This window comes from Silurus aristotelis (genome assembly GCF_946808225.1).
Source record: "Silurus aristotelis genome assembly, chromosome: 8".
In the NCBI taxonomy this organism is placed as follows: Eukaryota; Metazoa; Chordata; class Actinopteri; order Siluriformes; family Siluridae; genus Silurus; species Silurus aristotelis.
In genome coordinates this window covers 20,675,948-20,695,160 of record NC_139581.1, presented here as the reverse complement: position 1 = coordinate 20,695,160, position 19,213 = coordinate 20,675,948, and the positions used below count along the sequence as shown (strand labels likewise).

At 39.6% G+C, this 19,213-nt stretch overlaps 1 protein-coding gene across 1 annotated transcript in view; it reads left to right on the top strand.

Moving 5' to 3' along the window:
- sorl1 (sortilin-related receptor, L(DLR class) A repeats containing) overlaps positions 1-19,213 on the top strand; it is an 89,471-nt gene that overhangs the window by 33,715 nt on the left and 36,543 nt on the right. The window contains exons 7-15 of the mRNA XM_083549343.1: positions 999-1,100; positions 1,269-1,438; positions 4,716-4,908; positions 6,583-6,700; positions 12,360-12,433; positions 12,546-12,634; positions 14,300-14,478; positions 15,054-15,240; positions 19,066-19,194. Coding sequence (XP_083405469.1) covers positions 999-1,100; positions 1,269-1,438; positions 4,716-4,908; positions 6,583-6,700; positions 12,360-12,433; positions 12,546-12,634; positions 14,300-14,478; positions 15,054-15,240; positions 19,066-19,194 — 1,241 coding nt within the window. The remainder of the gene's footprint in view (positions 1-998; positions 1,101-1,268; positions 1,439-4,715; positions 4,909-6,582; positions 6,701-12,359; positions 12,434-12,545; positions 12,635-14,299; positions 14,479-15,053; positions 15,241-19,065; positions 19,195-19,213) is intronic.

Sequence of the window (19,213 nt, the reverse complement as noted above, 5' to 3'; positions counted from 1 at the left end):
TTTTCTTTCTTTCTTTCTTTCTTTCTTTCTTTCTTTCTTTCTTTCTTTCTTTCTTTCTTTCTTTCTTTCTTTCTTTCTTTCTTTCTTTCTTTCTTTCTTTTAACTTTCAATATTTTCTTTCTTTCTTTCTTTCTCTTTCTTTTTTCCTTCCTTCTTTTCTTCAGCTGATCTATTGGAGAAGAACCTCTATGCACAATGCAATACACTAAAATCGTAATTGGCTTCCTGGTGCTATTTTGACAGGAAGGTTTACATTAACACAAGTTTTCTGTGAGGTAAATGTATTTATTTATTTCGGAAGAAGTCTCCAGTCTCGACGCTTCATAGCTATTTTAGATAATACTTCTGACATTTCTGACACCATAACATCTTCAAGGTGGAATGCCTTGTGGTTTCATAGTAATACTGTAGATAGGCTTCTCCCATCGGAGAAAAGAAAGAAAGGGTGCTGAAAGAATGACTGTTTATAGAAGCTGTAACGCAAGTGGTAACAAGACCTAACTTGTTTTTTGATGGATGTTCAACAACTTTAAGTATAATGTAATTATTTTTAAATTGCTGTAGTATATAAGAGGAATTCTACCAATGTGCTCTTACTGGCAAATAATCTAATCTGTGGTGGTGTGGTAACAGTAACTCCGCTTCACCTTGGGTTGAACCTTGGCGTTATTTCAACAACTGTCTGAATCTCAGTAAGAGATGTTTAAGTTTTGGTTTCCGAGTCAGAGTGAGCTTTAAATCAGGTTTGATTTTGAAGGGGGAAGTGGTAGTTCATGGGTTGAAAGGTTGTGAGTTTAAATCCCAGCACCACTAAACCTGCCACTGTGGGGTCTTTGAAGGGCATCGGCCAAATGCCATAAATGTGTAAAGAGGGTAGTGCATGAAGGAGTTGGAGTGGTCATGTTTGTAGATTCTTCTATTTATCTTTTATTTTTCTGTGTTTCTGGGGAGTAAATTGAATGTGTGTCTTGGTGGTGATGCCCTGTGTTGTTATTCAGACGCTGCTCGGGAGCCATGAGCCGCAGTCAGTCCAGCTGTGGGTGTCCTACAACCGTCAGCCAATGAGAGCGGCCCAGTTTAACACTCGCCACCCCATCACTGTGAGTACTTTATTATCCTGGTGTTTCTGAATTTTGTGGTCCTCAAGAACCATTTAAATCAATTTAAACGAATAAATAAAGAGAAACAAGCTCATCTGTTTGATCTGCCACGATGATTGACATGCCCTGCTATGTGACATCTCCCTTTTTTTATCTTTTTTATTTAAGGAATATTACATAGCAGATGCCTCAGAGGATCAGGTGTTTGTATGCGTCAACCATAACAACAATGTCACGCACCTGTACATCTCGGACACGCAGGGACTCGCCTTCTCTCTCTCTCTGGAGAACGTGCTGTATTACAGCCCCGAGGGTTCAGGAAGCAACACACTCATCAGGTAGTGCTGTGACATGTGACTGACCAAAAACCATACCCTCTTTCTAAAACTGAGACACCTGTTCATGCTTGCTTTTTTTTTTTTTTTTTTGCTTGCAATATTTCCTCAGCACCTTGGTGGGTTCAGTTCTCCAAGATGAGTAACAGAGGAATTTATTTAAATTGAGTCCTATAGCTCTGGGTCAGACTGAATATGAAAAAAAAAAAAAATTGACTTCAGTGAGAAAAGAAATGTAATGGTGACAAAGGATTTGTTTGGGGGAGCATTTAATTTTTGACTGTAGTAGGGAAACAATAAAAAGCAAGTGTTCATATTTTTGTAACGGCTGCTCGCAAGTCACATGAAAGCAATACAAACACGTAGGTGTGTGTGTGCGTGCGTGTGTGTGTGTGTGTATGTATGTGCGCGTATATATACAGCGATAAAAAAAATTCTCGGTTCGCTACGTACCTCTGGTTTTTAAGTCACAGTTCAGTTAAATTTTGGTACAGTTGGGGGGAAGAAATGCAAAGCATAAAATTGCTTCTATTTTTTATAATGTCATTTATTATTATTAACATTTGTAAACATCAGTGGTTTACATTTTTTTTTTAAACAATTTAAAATAAAACGCCCGCTTGGTTGAAATAAAACAAATCTAATATATTAAAATAGAATAAAATAAATCAAAATATGTTGATTAAATTGGTTAATGAAATAAATAGGCACAAATTAAATAAAATAAAATACATGAAAAAATGTAATAGTAATAATAGTAAAAATAAATAAATAATAATAATATATATTTGTGTGTGTGTGTGTGTGTGTGTGTGTGTGTGTGTGTGTGTGTGTGTATGTATGTATGTATGTGTGTGTATGTATATATATATATATATATATATATATATGTATATATGTATATATATGTGTGTGTGTGTGTGTGTATATATGTGTATATATATATATATATATATATATATATATATATATATATATATATATATATATATATATATATATATATATATATATATACACACACATACAGTGAGGAAAATAAGTATTTGAACACCCTGCTATTTTGCAAGTTCTCCCACTTAGAAATCATGGAGGGGTCTGAAATTGTCATCGTAGGTGCATGTCCACTGTGAGAGACAGAATCTAAAAAAAAAATCCAGAAATCACAATGTATGATTTTTAAACTATTTATTTGTACGATACAGCTGCAAATAAGTATTTGAACACCTGAGAAAGTCAATGTTAATATTTGGTACAGTAGCCTTTGTTTGCAATTACAGAGGTCAAACGTTTCCTGTAGTTTTTCACCAGGTTTGCACACACTGCAGGAGGGATTTTGGTCCACTCCTCCACACAGATCTTCTCTAGATCAGTCAGGTTTCTGGTCTGTCGCTGAGAAACACGGAGTTTGAGCTCCCTCCAAAGATTCTCTATTGGGTTTAGGTCTGGAGACTGGCTAGGCCACGCCAGAACCTTGATATGCTTCTTACAGAGCCACTCCTTGGTTATCCTGGCTGTGTGCTTCGGGTCATTGTCATGTTGGAAGACCCAGCCTCGACCCATCTTCAATGCTCTAACTGAGGGAAGGAGGTTGTTCCCCAAAATCTCGCAATACATGGCCCCGGTCATCCTCTCCTTAATACAGTGCAGTCGCCCTGTCCCATGTGCAGAAAAACACCCCCAAAGCATGATGCTACCACCCCCATGCTTCACAGTAGGGATGGTGTTCTTGGGATGGTATTCATCATTCTTCTTCCTCCAAACACGTTTAGTGGAATTATGACCAAAAAGTTCTATTTTGGTCACATCTGACCACATGACTTTCTCCCATGACTCCTCTGGATTATGCATGATTTCAAACCATGACGTCTTAGTGTATTACCAACAGTAACCTTGGAAACGGTGGTCCCAGCTCTTTTCAGGTCATTGACCAGCTCCTCCCGTGTAGTTCTGGGCTGATTTCTCACCTTCCTTAGGATCATTGAGACCCCACGAGGTGAGATCTTGCATGGAGCCCCAGTCCGAGGGAGATTGACAGTCATTTTTAGCTTCTTCCATTTTCTAATGATTGCTCCAACAGTGGACCTTTTTTCACCAAGCTGCTTGGCAATTTCCCCGTAGCCCTTTCCAGCCTTGTGGAGGTGTACAATTTTGTCTCTAGTGTCTTTGGACAGCTCTTTGGTCTTGGCCATGTTAGTAGTTGGATTCTTACTGATTGTATGGGGTGAGCAGGTGTCTTTATGCAGCTAACGACCTTAAACAGGTGCATCTAATTTAGGATAATAAATGTAGTGCAGGTGGACATTTTAAAGGCAGACTAACAGGTCTTTGAGGGTCAGAATTCTAGCTGATAGACAGGTGTTCAAATACTTATTTGCAGCTGTATCATACAAATAAATAGTTTAAAAATCATATATTGTGATTTCTGGATTTTCTTTTGTAGATTATGTCTCTCGCAGTGGACATGCACCTACGATGAAAATTTCAGACCCCTCCATGATTTCTAAGTGGGAGAACTTGCAAAATAGCAGGGTGTTCAAATACTTATTTTCCTCACTGTGTGTGTGTGTGTGTGTGTGTGTGTGTGTGTGTGTGTGTGTGTGTGTATATATATATATATATATATATATATATATATATATATATATATATATATATATATATATATATATATATATATATATATATATATATATAATATTGTCACTGTCACAATAGTAAAAACTGCCAAGTGCCACCATCCTGAATAAAAAAAAAAAAAAGACATGCATCAAGATATTCAATTCAGTTTTAATTCATTTTTATTTGTATAGCACCGAGAGGAACCAGACTCAAAAGGAAACATCATTGCTATTTTCATCTGTGTGCAAGTAGACAATTTTTATTTATTATGAAAATCCTTTTTGTTTTTCAAGATAATAGGAAACATTTCATAAAAAATAGACACTATAATTTGTTTAAGGGCTTGCACTGTTTATCTCTTTGTTCTTGAATATTGCCTTTTCCTGTCACGCTGTAGCTCCGAGGTGGTTTAGGGAGGCATCTTGGATTCAGCCTCATTCATTTCTCATTTAGCAGAGTGTTACTTGGCGAAACTTCTACCTTGCAGCAGTGCAGCACACAAAGGAAATGCAAATGAGCTGCCATGACTTGGCTAACGGTGCTGACCTTTTCAAAAGTCACCTTGTTCATCAGAACGTGTGTGTGTGTGTGTGTGTGTGTGTGTGTGTGTGTGTGTGTGTGTGTGTGTGTGTGTGTGTGTGTGTGTGTGTGTGTGTAGGTACTTTGCCAATGAGCCATTTGCAGACCTGCACCGCGTGGAGGGACTGCGTGGTGTGTTTGTAGCCACGCTCATCAACGGCTCACTCAGCGAAGACAACATGCGCTCGGTGATCACCTTCGACAAGGGAGGCACCTGGGAGCTGCTGCGGCCGCCGACCTCTGACAGCCTCGGCGGCTCCATCGATTGCCAGGTAGCACAAACATCAAACACCACCCAAGCATCTAAGAGCTACTTGATGTATCAGTGTATGGTTTCGGAGTGTGAGCGTAGGTTTGATTATGATAGGAGGAAGCGGTGAGGGTGTTTTGCTTATTGGATGATTCTCTGAACACAACAACAGGCTTACTTTTATGACAAGGCTATAAAGTCCATCAAGCTTTTCTTATTAGAGAAAGCAATTAAAATGGAGTTTGCAGAAGACTGGCTGCCATCTGTTCTCCTGATGTGGAAGTAAAGGACACCTGAGAAAATCTGAGCTAAGAAAAAAAGACAGATCAGATAAAAAAAAGCACTTATTTTCCATAGACAACATGGAAATGTTTGTATTTAAAAAAAGGAAAAAAACAAACAAACAAACAAAAAAAAAAAACAGCTGTCAAAAAGGGCTGGTATTATTCTAGTTGCCCAGATGGCGGACTTGATTGGAAGGTCACGAGTTCAAATTTCAGCACCACCAAGCCGCCACTTCTGGGCCCTTGAGAAAGGCCCTCAATGCTCAACTGCTCAGTTGTTTAAATGAGTTTTTCTGGATGAGGGCATCTGCCAAATGCTAAAAATGTACAAGGTTGTCACATCATAATCAAAACGTATTATAAAGGCTCGAATGGACCGATTTGAAGATGTTCCGTAATGAGAACAGAATGGACCCAGCTAATTTGATGAATATGATGATGAGAATGAGGTCGATTTAAATACTGCACATTACTTTTACCTCAGGTCGTGAAACTTTACTCTGCCATATCACAGTAATGTTGCTTTTTCCTTAAAGGTTTAAAGGATTAAAGGTACCGACAAAATATATGGACAAAAGTTTGTGGACATCTGACAATAAGATTCTGTGTGCTTTTTTTAACAGCTTATTCCATATTTAGTCTCAATTTGCAGTTATATAAACCTCCACTCTTCTGGAAGATGTTCCATCAGATTTTGAAGTGTGCTTGTCGAAACGTGTAAAATTTATTCAGCCACATTGGTGTTAGTAAAATCAGATGCTGATGTAGGATATGGAGGCCTGGGGTGCAGTCAGCGTTCCAATTCATGCCAAAGGTTTTAAATAGGGTTGAGCTCTGTAGCAGACCACTAAAGAGCCCCCCACTTCAATATAAGTAAACCATATCTTGGAAGAGGTTTGGGTCTCCTAGTTCCAATAAAGGGAAAATGTAATGCCACTGCATCCAAAGGCAAAGTCAACAATTGTGTGCCTCCAAGTTGGTGGTAAATGTTTGTGGAAGAATCACAGTCAGGTGTCCTAATACTTTTGTCTGTCCCATAAGGAAATAAATAATTTTAATGGCCATTTTTACCTTCTGTGTGATACCGTCTGTCTGTCTGTTTGTCTTATTTATCTTGTCTGTCTGTGTTATTTATCTTGTCTGTCTGTGTTATTTATCTTGTCTGTCTGTCTGTCTGTCTGTCTGTCTGTCTGTCTGTCTGTCTGTCTGTCTTATTTATGTCTGTCTGTCTGTCTGTCTGTCTGTCTGTCTGTCTGTCTGTCTGTCTGTCTTATTAATCTTTGTGTCTGTCTGTCTGTCTGTCTGTCTGTCTGTCTGTCTGTCTGTCTGTCTGTCTGTCTGTCTGTCTGTCTGTCTGTCTATCTTTCTTATCTATCTATCTTTCTTATCTATCTTATCTATCCACTCTGCAGATTTCTAAAGGCTGCTCCCTGCACTTGGCTCAGCGCTGGAGTCAGCTGATGAACATTCAGCTTCGTCGGATGCCCATCCTGAGCAAAGAGTCAGCGCCCGGCCTCATCATGGCAACTGGTGGGTCATGTGACCAGCACCGCTCGCACCGTTTTCCTGCACCGTGCTTTCTTACGGTCTTGACATTTTGGTCCGTTTGAAGTTCGCGCTGATTCCGTAGGAGTGTGCGTGCGCGCCTTCCAAGCAAACACACGCTTTTACTAAAGCTATAATAAACACCCTGTAATGATAGGGGACAAGTGCTGGTTTTGCTCCGGAGCATGCTTTCTTGTGTTTACGCCTGCTGGAAGGCATTGATGTTCCTCTCTGCTTGTCTCAAGGGCACACACACACACACATATAAACCCCCCCCCCCCCCGCCCCCCTTTTTGGTTTTGTCTCTCAGCAGCCGGCTCTTTAATTAAATGATTATTAGATAATGTGCAGCATGGAGCGAGCGGAGAAACAGGTTTTTGCGAAGATGTCGGCCCACTTTGGGCACTATCGCTTGAGCACAGACGCGCTAATTATTGCCGTTTTAGCCACAGACTAATTAACACACACGTATGCATGCGCACACACACACACACACACCGCTGTGTTTGGGGGTTCACACGCCTCATGGCATCACCCAGAATCCAGAAAACATCAGCGTTTTATTCCAAACCTGTATTTATTAACTCCGTTAAGTAGCTTCCACTGATCCGATCTCTTTGTTTGCTTATGAGTTACAGGGGGGAAAAACACCTTGACGCAGCTGTAATTCAGATTCAGGTAGCGTGTAAACAGGATATTGTGTAAAACCTCGGTTTGTGTGCGAGTCAGCCATCTAGCGCTTGAGGTGTTGTATAAGAAACGGACGATCGATTTTATCTCCCAGGCTACACTTGTGCCATTGAAGTAGAGAGAGAGTGTGTGTGTGTGTGTGTGTGTCGGGAACAGTCGTCCTCGTGCAAGAAAGATCACAGGCAGGCATCGAGTAGCAGTGTTTACGGCGAATGCATATCATGGATCTCAGAGTTCTTGCTTCCTGTCTCGGTTTCCTGTGCTGCCTTGTGGGCTGAACTCGTGCAGGCAGGCGCAGTGGAAATGAAGTTTAATTGCAGTCTGGTGCAAACCCTTATCTGCGATATTTCGGTTGTTTTCTTTCCTGCCCTTCTTTCGGCATAATTTAGTCCCCAAGTTTGTTCTCTAAACTCTTTATCCCGATCCTCCTGGTTCTTATGAACCGTCTGGACACCATAAGATTTTCATGTGTTTTTGAACACCCTACTTTACATTAATGTCCCGACTTATTCTTATCATAACCTCCACTCTCCACTGTTTAAAGGCTCTGGCATGGAGAAGCTGGTGTTGGATCTATGATGAGTTGCTCAGTAGCTCCTGGTTCCATAACGTCAACTGACTGTATAAGACTGTAGAAAGGACATTACTCATAATCTTATATTTCGATTTTGTATTGGTTTAAGATTTGTAATCATATTTTTGATATCACTAAAATGAGAATGGGTTCCCCTTTTGAGTCTGGATCCTTTCAAGGTTTCTTAACATCTAAGGGAGTTTTTTCCTTTCCACAGTCGCCATGGCTGCTCATCAGGGATAAATACACACCATTCACCTTAACTCTTAAATTCTGTAAAGCTGCTTTGAGACGATGTCCGTTGTGAAAAGCGCTATAGAAATAAAACTTGACTCTTCTGGGAAGATGTTTCACTTAAGAGTGCACTTGTGGAGATTTGTGCTCATTCAGCCACAAGGGGGTCAGTAAAGTCAGCTACTGATGTAGGCGAAGGAGGCCTGGGAGTGGAGTCAGCATTACAAATCATCTCAAAGGTGTTCATTAGGGTTGAGGTCCAAACTTTATAGCCGGCCACACGGGATCTCTCAGGCAACTCCAACCCATGTACACCATATCTTTATGGAGCTCACTTGGTGGACATGGGCTTGGTTATGCTGGAACAGGTTTGGGTGTCCTAGTTTAAATAAGGTTTAAATCTAATTCTACTTCCTCCAAAGGCATTTTATACTAAATGTGTGCCTCCAGCTTTGTGGGAGAACTTTGGAGAAGAACCACATATGGCTGGAAACTTTTCCCAATACTTTTATCTCAAAAAGCACTGAGTAAAAGGCATCTGTGTGCATGTTGAAGATAATCGATGCAGTGTTTCGTTTGTATGTTGAGTTCTCTTAAAGTTCTCTAAAATGGACGTAAGAACTCATTCATTTTATTCATTTAATATTGCTGTAAAATACGTCAGTGCTGAAGATGAACATACTCTTAAAACAGTAATATCCACTGTGGGGGGCAATAAAGCGTTAATTGACAACTCATTAGTATTCAGGACTTGGTCTAAATGTTTGCTTTTGTCCTACTGATCAGGGCTTCCCTAAGGTTTCAGAGGGCTTAAGACATGCTTAACATAATAATCCTGTGGAGCGAAGTGTATTTTCAGAAAAAGCCTTAAACTTATTTTGCTATGTTTCGGAACAGTGTTCTTACATTGATATGAAAAAACGCCTTGAGCAGCAGTTTTAATCAGGAACGGCTGCTACATAGGAAGACAGCCTTACTTAACTTACTAGTTACTACATTTGGATACAAACATTTGTTCAATAAAGCTATTTGTTGCATCACTGCGCTACATACCCTTCGATACTTAACCACTGCCCATCTCTGAGTACAAGTAAGACAGGTTTCAAGACTCTACTGGCACCTAGGAGGAGGAACGAACTTCGAACAGCTGAAACACTACCAGTATTTAAACGAATAATCCAGCAGTGTTTAAATTAGCTAATGTAAAAAAATGCTGTTCTAATTATACTCTGTCCAAACTGAGTCTATAGATGAATAGTTTGCTTAGTCAGTGTCTTAATGAGACAATATCAGGAGGTATTTATTGATTGAGCATTTTTTGTTACTCCCTCTGGATAAGGGCATCTGCAAAATGCTATAAATGTAAATGGTTATTTACATGTCACTTCGACTAATAAGATTTACTAGCTAATGTAAGTAATTCAGTATTTTTAAATATCCATGTAGTTATAATCAAGTATACTGTGTATATAAACACTGTATGGAAACCTGCCTTTTCCAGCCATTTACGGTTATTTCCAAACTGTTACCACTCATTTGGAGGCACACAATTGTCTTTGGATGAGGCACTAAATTTCCCCTTCACTTAAACTAGGAGACTCGAACCTCTTCCAGCAGGACAATGCCCCTGTGTACAAAGACAGCTCCATGTAGATATGGTTTATATGGGTTGGAGTTGAAGATCTTAATTGGCCCTGCTCTAGAGTTCTCAACCCTATTGAACACCATAGCACCAAAAGTGTGCTTCAAGCATGTCTTTGAATAAGCGAATGAAAACATTTATTCGACCTCAAACTACAAGACCCAGAACTGCTCCCCGTACAATGCCCCCGTGCACAAGCTGAGCCTCGTGGAGCTATGGTTTACGTACTGTATGTTGGAGTGGAGGAGCTTGTGTGGTCTGCTCTTTAGCTCTAACCTCAATCCTATTGAACACCTTTGGGATGAGTTGTAAGGCTGATTGAACTCCAGGCCTCCTCATCATACACCGATACCAGACTTTTCAGAAGACTGGAGGTTATAATAACAGCAAATGAGGATTCAATGTGGAAGGAGATGTTCAAGAGTCACATGTTCAGAAAACTATTATAGAAATATTGCCGGGTTAGTGATCTTTTTAGTTAATCGATGACTTGCAACTTGCTAATTTTGGGTCGATAGTATAGTAGAGAAATATTCGATCACCTGTTTGAATAGCTCGGCATTAAGCGTCTGTCACACACCAATCAAACCAATCCGTCCAAATACTGTTGTTTGGCTGCTAATTCCTGTCGCAGTTTACCATTTTGTTTAAGATCAAGCCACTGTTTATTTAAATTTTTTTTATATCAGTTACATTAGTTTACTTGTAGTTAAATGACTTTGTAAAAAAAAAAACTAACTAATGGCCAGTTGTATGTGAAGGAAAAAACTGTTGTTTTCACATTTAACCATCTGCTTTCTTTAATGGCTGCCATGGGGTTGTTGCTCACCGTCAACCTTTCTTTCTTTCTTTCTTTCTTTCTTTCTTTCTTTCTTTCTTTCTTTCTTTCTTTCTTTCTTTCTTTCTTTCTTTCTTTCTTTCTTTCTTTCTTTCTTTCTTTCTTTCTTTCTTTCTTTCTTTCTTTCTTTCTTTCTTTCTTTCTTTCTTTCTTTTAAGCATCCCACTTTCTATACACCTTTTTATTTCGGAAATGAAACATGAGAGCATGTAGTGTATGCATAACTGATGCATGATTCCGACGAAGCGTTTCAGGATCTCGAACAATGAATAAAACACGGAATGGGTGTGGGGTTATAGGAAAAATAATTAACAACAGAGCGGTGTGATGTTGCCACCTTTGTATTTTCCAGTATTAGTGTTTTATTCCGATACCAAAGCAGTAATTTTCCATCTAGAAAGTCAAGTCAAGTTTATTTCTATAGCGCTTTTCACAACAGACATTGTCTCAAAGCAGCTTTACACAAATCAACAGTTAAGGTGAACGATGTGTATTTATCCCTGATGAGCAACCATGGTGACAGTGGCAAGGAAAAACTTATTTAGATGTTATTTAGAAGAACCAGACTGAAAAGGGGAACCTATCCTCATTTGGGTGACACTTAACCTCGGCTGTAACTTAAATCACCAAAATGAACCATATCAATGAATATATAATGGTTTTAAATGGAATATGTAGCACATTTGCTATACAAGCCCCTGTGTAAGTGTTTACTATGCATAGGAACTAATACATATTATGAGTAAATGCACAAATATAACTGCGATTTATTATTTAAATGAATCAACATCTTTTATCCGATCAGATCGGAGGACTGGGCAGTATAGTAATATTATAGCATTGCCCTGGGAACTTTATTATTAGTTTGATTGTACCTGTACCTAAAATGATTATAGCCTCCTAATTTGAAATGCCATGATCCCATCAGTTTGTGTGGTTTAGGAAGTAGAGCACCTGTCAAAAGTTTGGAAACACCTAGCCTTTTATGGTTTTTGAGACTCGTGCATGTTACTTGTGTTTATAGGCAACAAACTAAGTAAAAGTAAAAAAAACCAACAAGAATTGGGCACATGACAAAAATTCTGTGGACAGATAAGTCTAAATTAGACATTTTTTGAACATGGTCAAACATGGAGGTGGAAGCCTGATGGTTTGGGGTTGTTTTAGGGCATGGAAGGTTAAAGACTTACTCCAGGTGAACATAGTACATAGCTACATGGCTACAGTTCCACATTTTAACGGCATGCAAATCCATCTGCACTGCGGCTATTAAAATGTTATTTATCATGGAATGGCCTGCCCAGTCACCACACCTAAATCCTATTAAACTGCTCTGGGATGAACTGGATCATCAGAAAGAAATCTCGAACCAGTGAAATACGTCTTTGGCATGTTTTACAAGAGGCATGGCAAAGTATTTGACCTGAGTGTTTGGAGCAACTAACTGTCCGGATGCCAAGTGTGTGCTAAGCTGTTATTCATGCGGAGGGAGGATTTTTCAATGAAAATAAAGTTTCACATATGTACATTTCTATATTTGTTTGGTCAAAGTAAATACCTAGTTTTTGCATATAAATAAAAGGAACAAGAAAACAAAAAAGTGTTTCCAAACACTTAACCCTTTTTTTTTTTTTTTTGCCTTCTCATGGTCACCTCGCTCTGTCAGGATCCGTGGGGAAGAACCTGGCCAATAAGCCCAACGTCTACGTCTCGAGCAGTGCTGGGGCCAGGTGGAGAGAGGTACACCGATGCACACTTATTCACATCCGATTACTGTCTTTCCAAATTCATTATAAACATGTGCTTCTTAATATTAAACCTGTAACTCACTCTAATGCTAACATTGCTTCAGGCTCTGGCTGGTCCTCACTTCTACACCTGGGGGGACCATGGAGGCATCCTGATGGCGATTTCACAGGGGGGCTCCACCAAAACACTAAAGTGAGTTAATGTTTATATATATTTAATGTGTTTTATATTTTTTTGTTCACTACTGAGCGTCGAAGTAGCACACGGTCATTCATTTTCACTATGCGGGTGAAGGACATGAAGGCATGACATCAGCGACAGCACCAAAAGTGAGATTGTGCTTGAAATCTTTAAGCAAATTATGTATCCAAACATGGCAACACATTTGAATTACTGAAACTAAGAGGAACTTGTGTCTGAATGTTTGTTTATTTTTCTGTTCACTTGGTTACATTTATTCAGTCAGATACGGCCTTTAATTAAACGTATGTGTACTGCATAGAGACATTGCGAGGAAAAATGTAGCTTGAAACAAAGCTGGTGAATAAAGTGTACATCCTGTTAGCTTGCACTGCTAGTCTGCTTTTAACCCTAACCCTACATTTTTATTATCAAAAGAAGAGAAAAACTACAAACAATACTTAAACTATGTTTCTTGCTAGTGAGTGTTAGCAATTGAAGCGTGCTAGTGTAAATGTTAGCCATTGAAGCTTGGTAGTGTGAGTGTTAGCCATTGAAGCTTGGTAGTGTGAGTGTTAGCCATTGAAGCTTGGTAGTGTAAATGTTAGCTATTGCTAGTGTAAATGTTAGCCATTAAAGCTTGGTAGTGTAAATGTTAGCCATTGAAGCTTGCTAGTGAGTGTTAGCCATTAAAGCTTGCTAGTGAGTGTTAGCCATTGAAGCTTGCTAGTGAGTGTTAGCCATTGAAGCTTGCTAGTGAGAGTGTTAGCCATTGAAGCTTGCTAGTGTGAGTGTTAGCCATTGAAGCGTGCTAGTGTGAGTGTTAGCCATTGAAGCGTGCTAGTGTGAGTGTTAGCCATTGAAGCGTGCTAGTGTGAGTGTTAGCCATTGAAGCGTGCTAGTGTGAGTGTTAGCCATTGAAGCGTGCTAGTGTGAGTGTTAGCCATTGAAGCGTGCTAGTGTGAGTGTTAGCCATTGAAGCTTGCTAGTGTGAGTGTTAGCCATTGAAGCTTGCTAGTGTGAGTGTTAGCCATTGAAGCTTGCTAGTGTAAATGTTAGCCATTGAAGCTTGCTAGTGTGAGTGTTAGCCATTGAAGCTTGCTAGTGTGAGTGTTAGCCATTGAAGCATGGTAGTGTGAGTGTTAGCCATTGAAGCTTGGTAGTGTAAATGTTAGCCATTGCTAGTGTAAGTAAGTGTTAGCCATTGAAGCTTGGTAGTGTGTGTGTTAGCCATTGAAGCGTGCTAGTGTGAGTGTTAGCCATTGAAGCTTGCTAGTGTGAGTGTTAGCCATTGCTAGTGTGAGTGTTAGCCATTGAAGCTTGGTAGTGTGAGTGTTAGCCATTGCTAGTGTGAGTGTTAGCCATTGAAGCGTGTTAGTGAAGGTGTTAGTGTCTCTCATGTTAGTCGGAGTGACATATATGTGGAAGAGGGCAGATAGCTTTTTCTTCCGAGTGTGTTGTCCTGTCTTGTGATGTAGCACGAGTCTTCCTTTAAGACCCTTGCAGCAAGCTGCCGCATGTTATTAAGCATTTTGCATTATTACAGAGTACTGAACAAATTACTAAAATGTATAAATGTAAATACATTGCAGCACAGCCTTCTGCATCTCCACTAATGATCTGTCATTCAGACGTGTTCGAGCAGGGAATACTCACGTGTCATCGTTTGTGTCGCAGGTTTAGCACCAACGAGGGCGAGACGTGGAGTGAGTTCCAGTTCTCCCAGCAGGAAGTCTATGTGTATCAGCTGCTGACTGAGCCAGGAGAAAAGAGCACCATCTTCACTATCTTCGGCTCGTACGCCGATCAGACCCACAGCTGGCTCATTCTGCAGGTCAACGTGAGCGACGTGCTCGGTGAGGATGAAACGTTTCATCTCCTGTGTGACAAATACTTAGTGTAATTGCATTTCAAGAACTGTGTAATATGCTCAAGTTGGAGTGGGGGAATTAAATCCAAATGAAAACGTTTTATATGTTTGTGATGGGAGTGTGCGATGATGACCAAAAATAGCCAATATTTATTTTTGGATTTTATCTATAACGATAATTAAATGATATTTTGCTGAGTGTGTTATTGTGCTGGTACCTTAAGGACTAAACGGGACAGCTGATTTCTAAAATATTTGATATTCTTCATATTCTGTGTGGTTCACAGCAGTGTCAGAGATTTTATTTCCCAATAAGTTTCAATTGAGTTTTACCTTTTATGGCTATTTTATACCTTTTTATAAATACTTTTACACACACACACACACACACACACACACACACACACACACACACACACACACACACACACATATATACACAGATAGATAGATAGGAAGTAAGTACACCCCTAGCTCATATTATTAATACTATTTTCTCCAGTGTATTCTTTTTACAGTACATCATTTTGTGGTTAAATAAAATGTTTGTTTTATATAAAGGAGTTCCGTGCTCTGAGGGCGACTATAAGCCCTGGTCTCCTTCTGATGAGAGAGGAAATGGCTGTGTTCTGGGCCGCGAATTGCTCTTCAAGCGGCGTTCGCCACACGCAACCTGCTTCAACGGCGAGGACTTTGATCGTCCTGTCAGTCTGTCCAACTGCTCCTGCACGCGTCAGGACTACGAATGGTAATGTGCTTTATAAGCGTTAATACACGCGTTACCCCACTATGTTTTTCTATTTGTTACATTAACAGGTTCATATCCTCATATAAAATGTTATATAAGGCAAAGAAACACATTTGATTTGTTGGAAAATAAGCCATATGTGCTTCTTTCCCAGCGGTGGATGAGGTACACAAAGCATGTGCTTGAGTTAAAGTAAATTAATACGCTTGTAAAAGTATTTTACTTGAATAAAAGTGCAAAAGTATTTGTCTTCAAATGTACTTAAGTATCCAAAGTACTATGATATATTATGGCTATAATGTTTCTATTATTGTTATCACAAGATTCTTTGCTTAATTAAAGACTCTAATGTTATTCTAAGCCCACCGAATTGGGTTCTTGATGGTTTAGACCTTTTTTTTTATTTTATATGTTTTATATTTGTTTAATCCACAATTTGAATTTGGATTCAGCTCTAATTACTGTCATCATGTCACCCATAACCCCATCTCTTTTTTCTGAATGGGGCAGTGGGTGCACACCTTTTGAGCCTTGACCAGGTTCATTGACCATGACATGATAATGCTTTATTTATTTTTTTTCGTGTCCCGAAACAGCAATCAAAACAGATCACGTGCTCTACCCTGACTGGTGGCTTGCTGCGCGATTGAACAAGTTTTTATTCACTCAAATAAAAAAGGAACTATTTTGTGGAATGCAGTTGTGTAAAAATAAGATATATGACTTTGAAATGTAGTGAGGTGAAAGTAAAAGTTTCCCCTAATGGAAATACTTGAGTAAAGTACAGCTATGTGAATAAAACTACTCGAGTACAGTTACAAATGGCATGCACTTCTTTACTGTCCACCGCCGTTCTTTCCCAAAACTGTTTGGAAATTGCAAAGTTGAAGGCACACATTTGTATTTTTCATTTAATGTGATGGTCAGTGGTATACGTTTTTAATATATGGAAAAACAGCAGAATGCAAACATTTAGCTGCGCCTTGAAACTGTTCATAAGGATTTTTCCCCGCTTGTTTTTATAAACCTGATGAACAAATAAACAGCGGCACATTTCAATCTGTTAATGTAAATACCAAACAGATCTGTCCATTTCACTTATTACCTTAAAATCGTGTAACAACATGCCAGGGTTCACAAGGACAGACTTTCCTTTCAGGCTCTGCATTAAACCTGACGAACAAACAACAGGAGCAAGTGAAAATCTATTAATGTGAATATTGGTTAATCAGGGAATGAATGTATTGTTTTATTATTATTCTTAAGCTTTTTCTTGTATTCCTCATTTATTTAAGCCCTTATTTAATTGTTGAAGGCTCTTTATTGTGAACTCTTAGGCATGATCTTTATGACAGCCAGACGAAAGTCATTGTGCACTTCCAGTTTGTTGCGTGTCTTTGTTTTGAATTTTATCAGGGAGCTAAAAGCAGCCTTGGACAGATATGTTTCGGCAAATGGAATGTTTTGGAAATAATCTCTTCAGAAATGAGATATTAATTTGACATCCAAGAGCTCGTCCTCCGCTTCTAAACATTCCATGTCCCACATTCCCCATTCCCCAATCCTTTAATGGGTCTATTGGATATTCTACTGGATCTATTGGATATTTCACTGGATCCATTGGATATTCCATGGATCTTCCATTTGATCCTCCATTTGATCCCCCACTGGATCCTTCACTGGATCCTCCATTGAATCCATCACTGGATCTGCCATTGGATCCTCTACTGGATCCTCTACTGGATCCTCCATTGGATCCCCCAAAACTTGTTCCAGCATGACAATGCCCCTATGCACAAAGCCAGCTCTGTGAAGATATCGGTTGAAATAGAAGATCTTCTGCTATAGAGCTCTGACCTCAACCCTAATGAACACCTTTGGGATAAATGTGAACACCGACTGCACCCCAGGCCTCTTCACCTCACCTACATCAGTTTCTAAATTTACTAACACCCTTGTGGCTGAATGAGCACAAACCTCCACAAGCACACTCCAAAATCGAAAGGAACATCTTCCCAGAAGAGTGGAGGGAATTATAAAAGGATATTGGGACTGAATTTGGAATGCAATGCTCAAAAAAGCACATAACAGGTGTCTGCAAACTTTTAGCAATATATAGTGTATATAGCTTATATAAGTCATTGCTCAATAAACTCGAAGCAACTACTGCAACCAAAGGTCACATTGACCCAAAGGTCTTTCACATTGAATTGGAGGAATTGTGGTTCACTCTTCTATACAGAATTGCTTTCATTTGGGACATTGGAAGGCTTTCGGGCATGAACTGCCTATTAAGGTCACAGCCACAGCATCATTGGAGTTTAAGTCAGGACTTAGGCCTTTTTATTAAAAACACTGATTGTTTCTTTTGAGCCTTTTAAAGCTCTTCTGCTTGGGATTATTGTTTTGATCCATAAAATCCATTTACTTTTCAGTTGACCAGAAGTTTTTATTTGGCATTTTTTTTTTTGGTAGAGAGCAAAATGTGTGCTTCTGTCAATTTATGACAAGTCCCACAGCCACTGAAGCATTAAAACATGCTTTTCTATTGTATTTTAAAGCTTTTCTTTTAGACTGACTAGTACAAACAGCCAATATTCGAGTATCTAGTATGAGCTACACTGTATTGCCAAAGGTATTGGGTCACCTGCTCATAAATATGGTATGTATATATATATATATATAATCACTATATATCCCTCCACTCTTCTGGGAAGATGGTCCACTAGATTGAGTGCGCTTATAGATATTTGTGTTTATCAGCCAAAAGGGTATTACAAAAGGCAGATACTGATGTAGATGAGGAGACCTGGGGTGCTGTCAGCATTCCAAATCCTCCCAAAGGTGTTCAGTAGGGATGAGATCAGAGCTCTATAGCAGACCACTCAAGATCTTCCTCTCCAAAACATGTAAACCAGATCTTCAAGAAGATCACTTTGTGCTCAGGGGCATTGCCATGCTGGAACAGGTTTGAGTTTCCAAGTTCAAGTGAATGCAAAGTTTTATTAAAGCACATCTAAAGACGTCCTGAAGAATCGAGAGCCTCCAGCTTTGTGGTAACAGTTTGGAAAAGAACCACACATAGCTGGAAAGGTCTGGTGGCCCAATACTTTTGGCAATATAGTGAATGGAGAGACTTTTTGTCTTAATTATGGCCCTGAAACACGGAACATATCAGCCACTGTGCATCACTGGTCCAATCACTCACATGACTGTCCACAGTGGATTCATGTTTATAGTCAATTAGCATTGTGGATATAATCTCATCTTTCACTACACTCTGTGTCACATTTGTTGTCCCGTGGTTTTAGTTGCTATCCACAGTCTTTGTCTTCATTTTTTTGTTTATGGTTGCTGTGTTTAGTTTAAACTATTTGTCATTAATTAATTGATCGTTAAAAAAAGCAAAACAGTATTGTGTGCATGCTCGTGCTTGTTGTTTGTGAGAAGTGGTAAAAATCTGCAAGAGCCAGAAGGGGGGCAAATGGTTTTTGAGGTCACTAGAAGACATCCAGATTTCCTTTTGCATAAGATTAAAAAAGAATAGAACGCTTCAGTGAAAATGCAGAATTGAAAGTCATTCTTAACCTTAAACACCGCAGCGTGAGCGAGCGGTGCGGGTTATAGGTTTGGCACAAACACCTCTCCCGTTGGCCTTCGTTCCATGTTCACTAAATCACCGTGTCACACGGTCACTAAATCTCAGCCTGTGCGGTTTCATTGCCTGAGGAACGCCAGATGAATTCTTCCAAATTGCCTCAAAGATTAGCCGCCATGATAAACGACAGGACTTGCTCGCCTAAGTCCGTTCTTGTTCTCTCGCAGTGATTACGGATTCAAGCTCAGCGAGGACCTCTCTCTGCAAGTGTGTGTTCCCGATCCGGAGTTTTCAGGCAACTTGTACGCCCCTCCTGTGCCCTGCCCGGTTGGCACGACGTACCGCCGCAGCAAAGGGTGAGATAAGGATGTTATG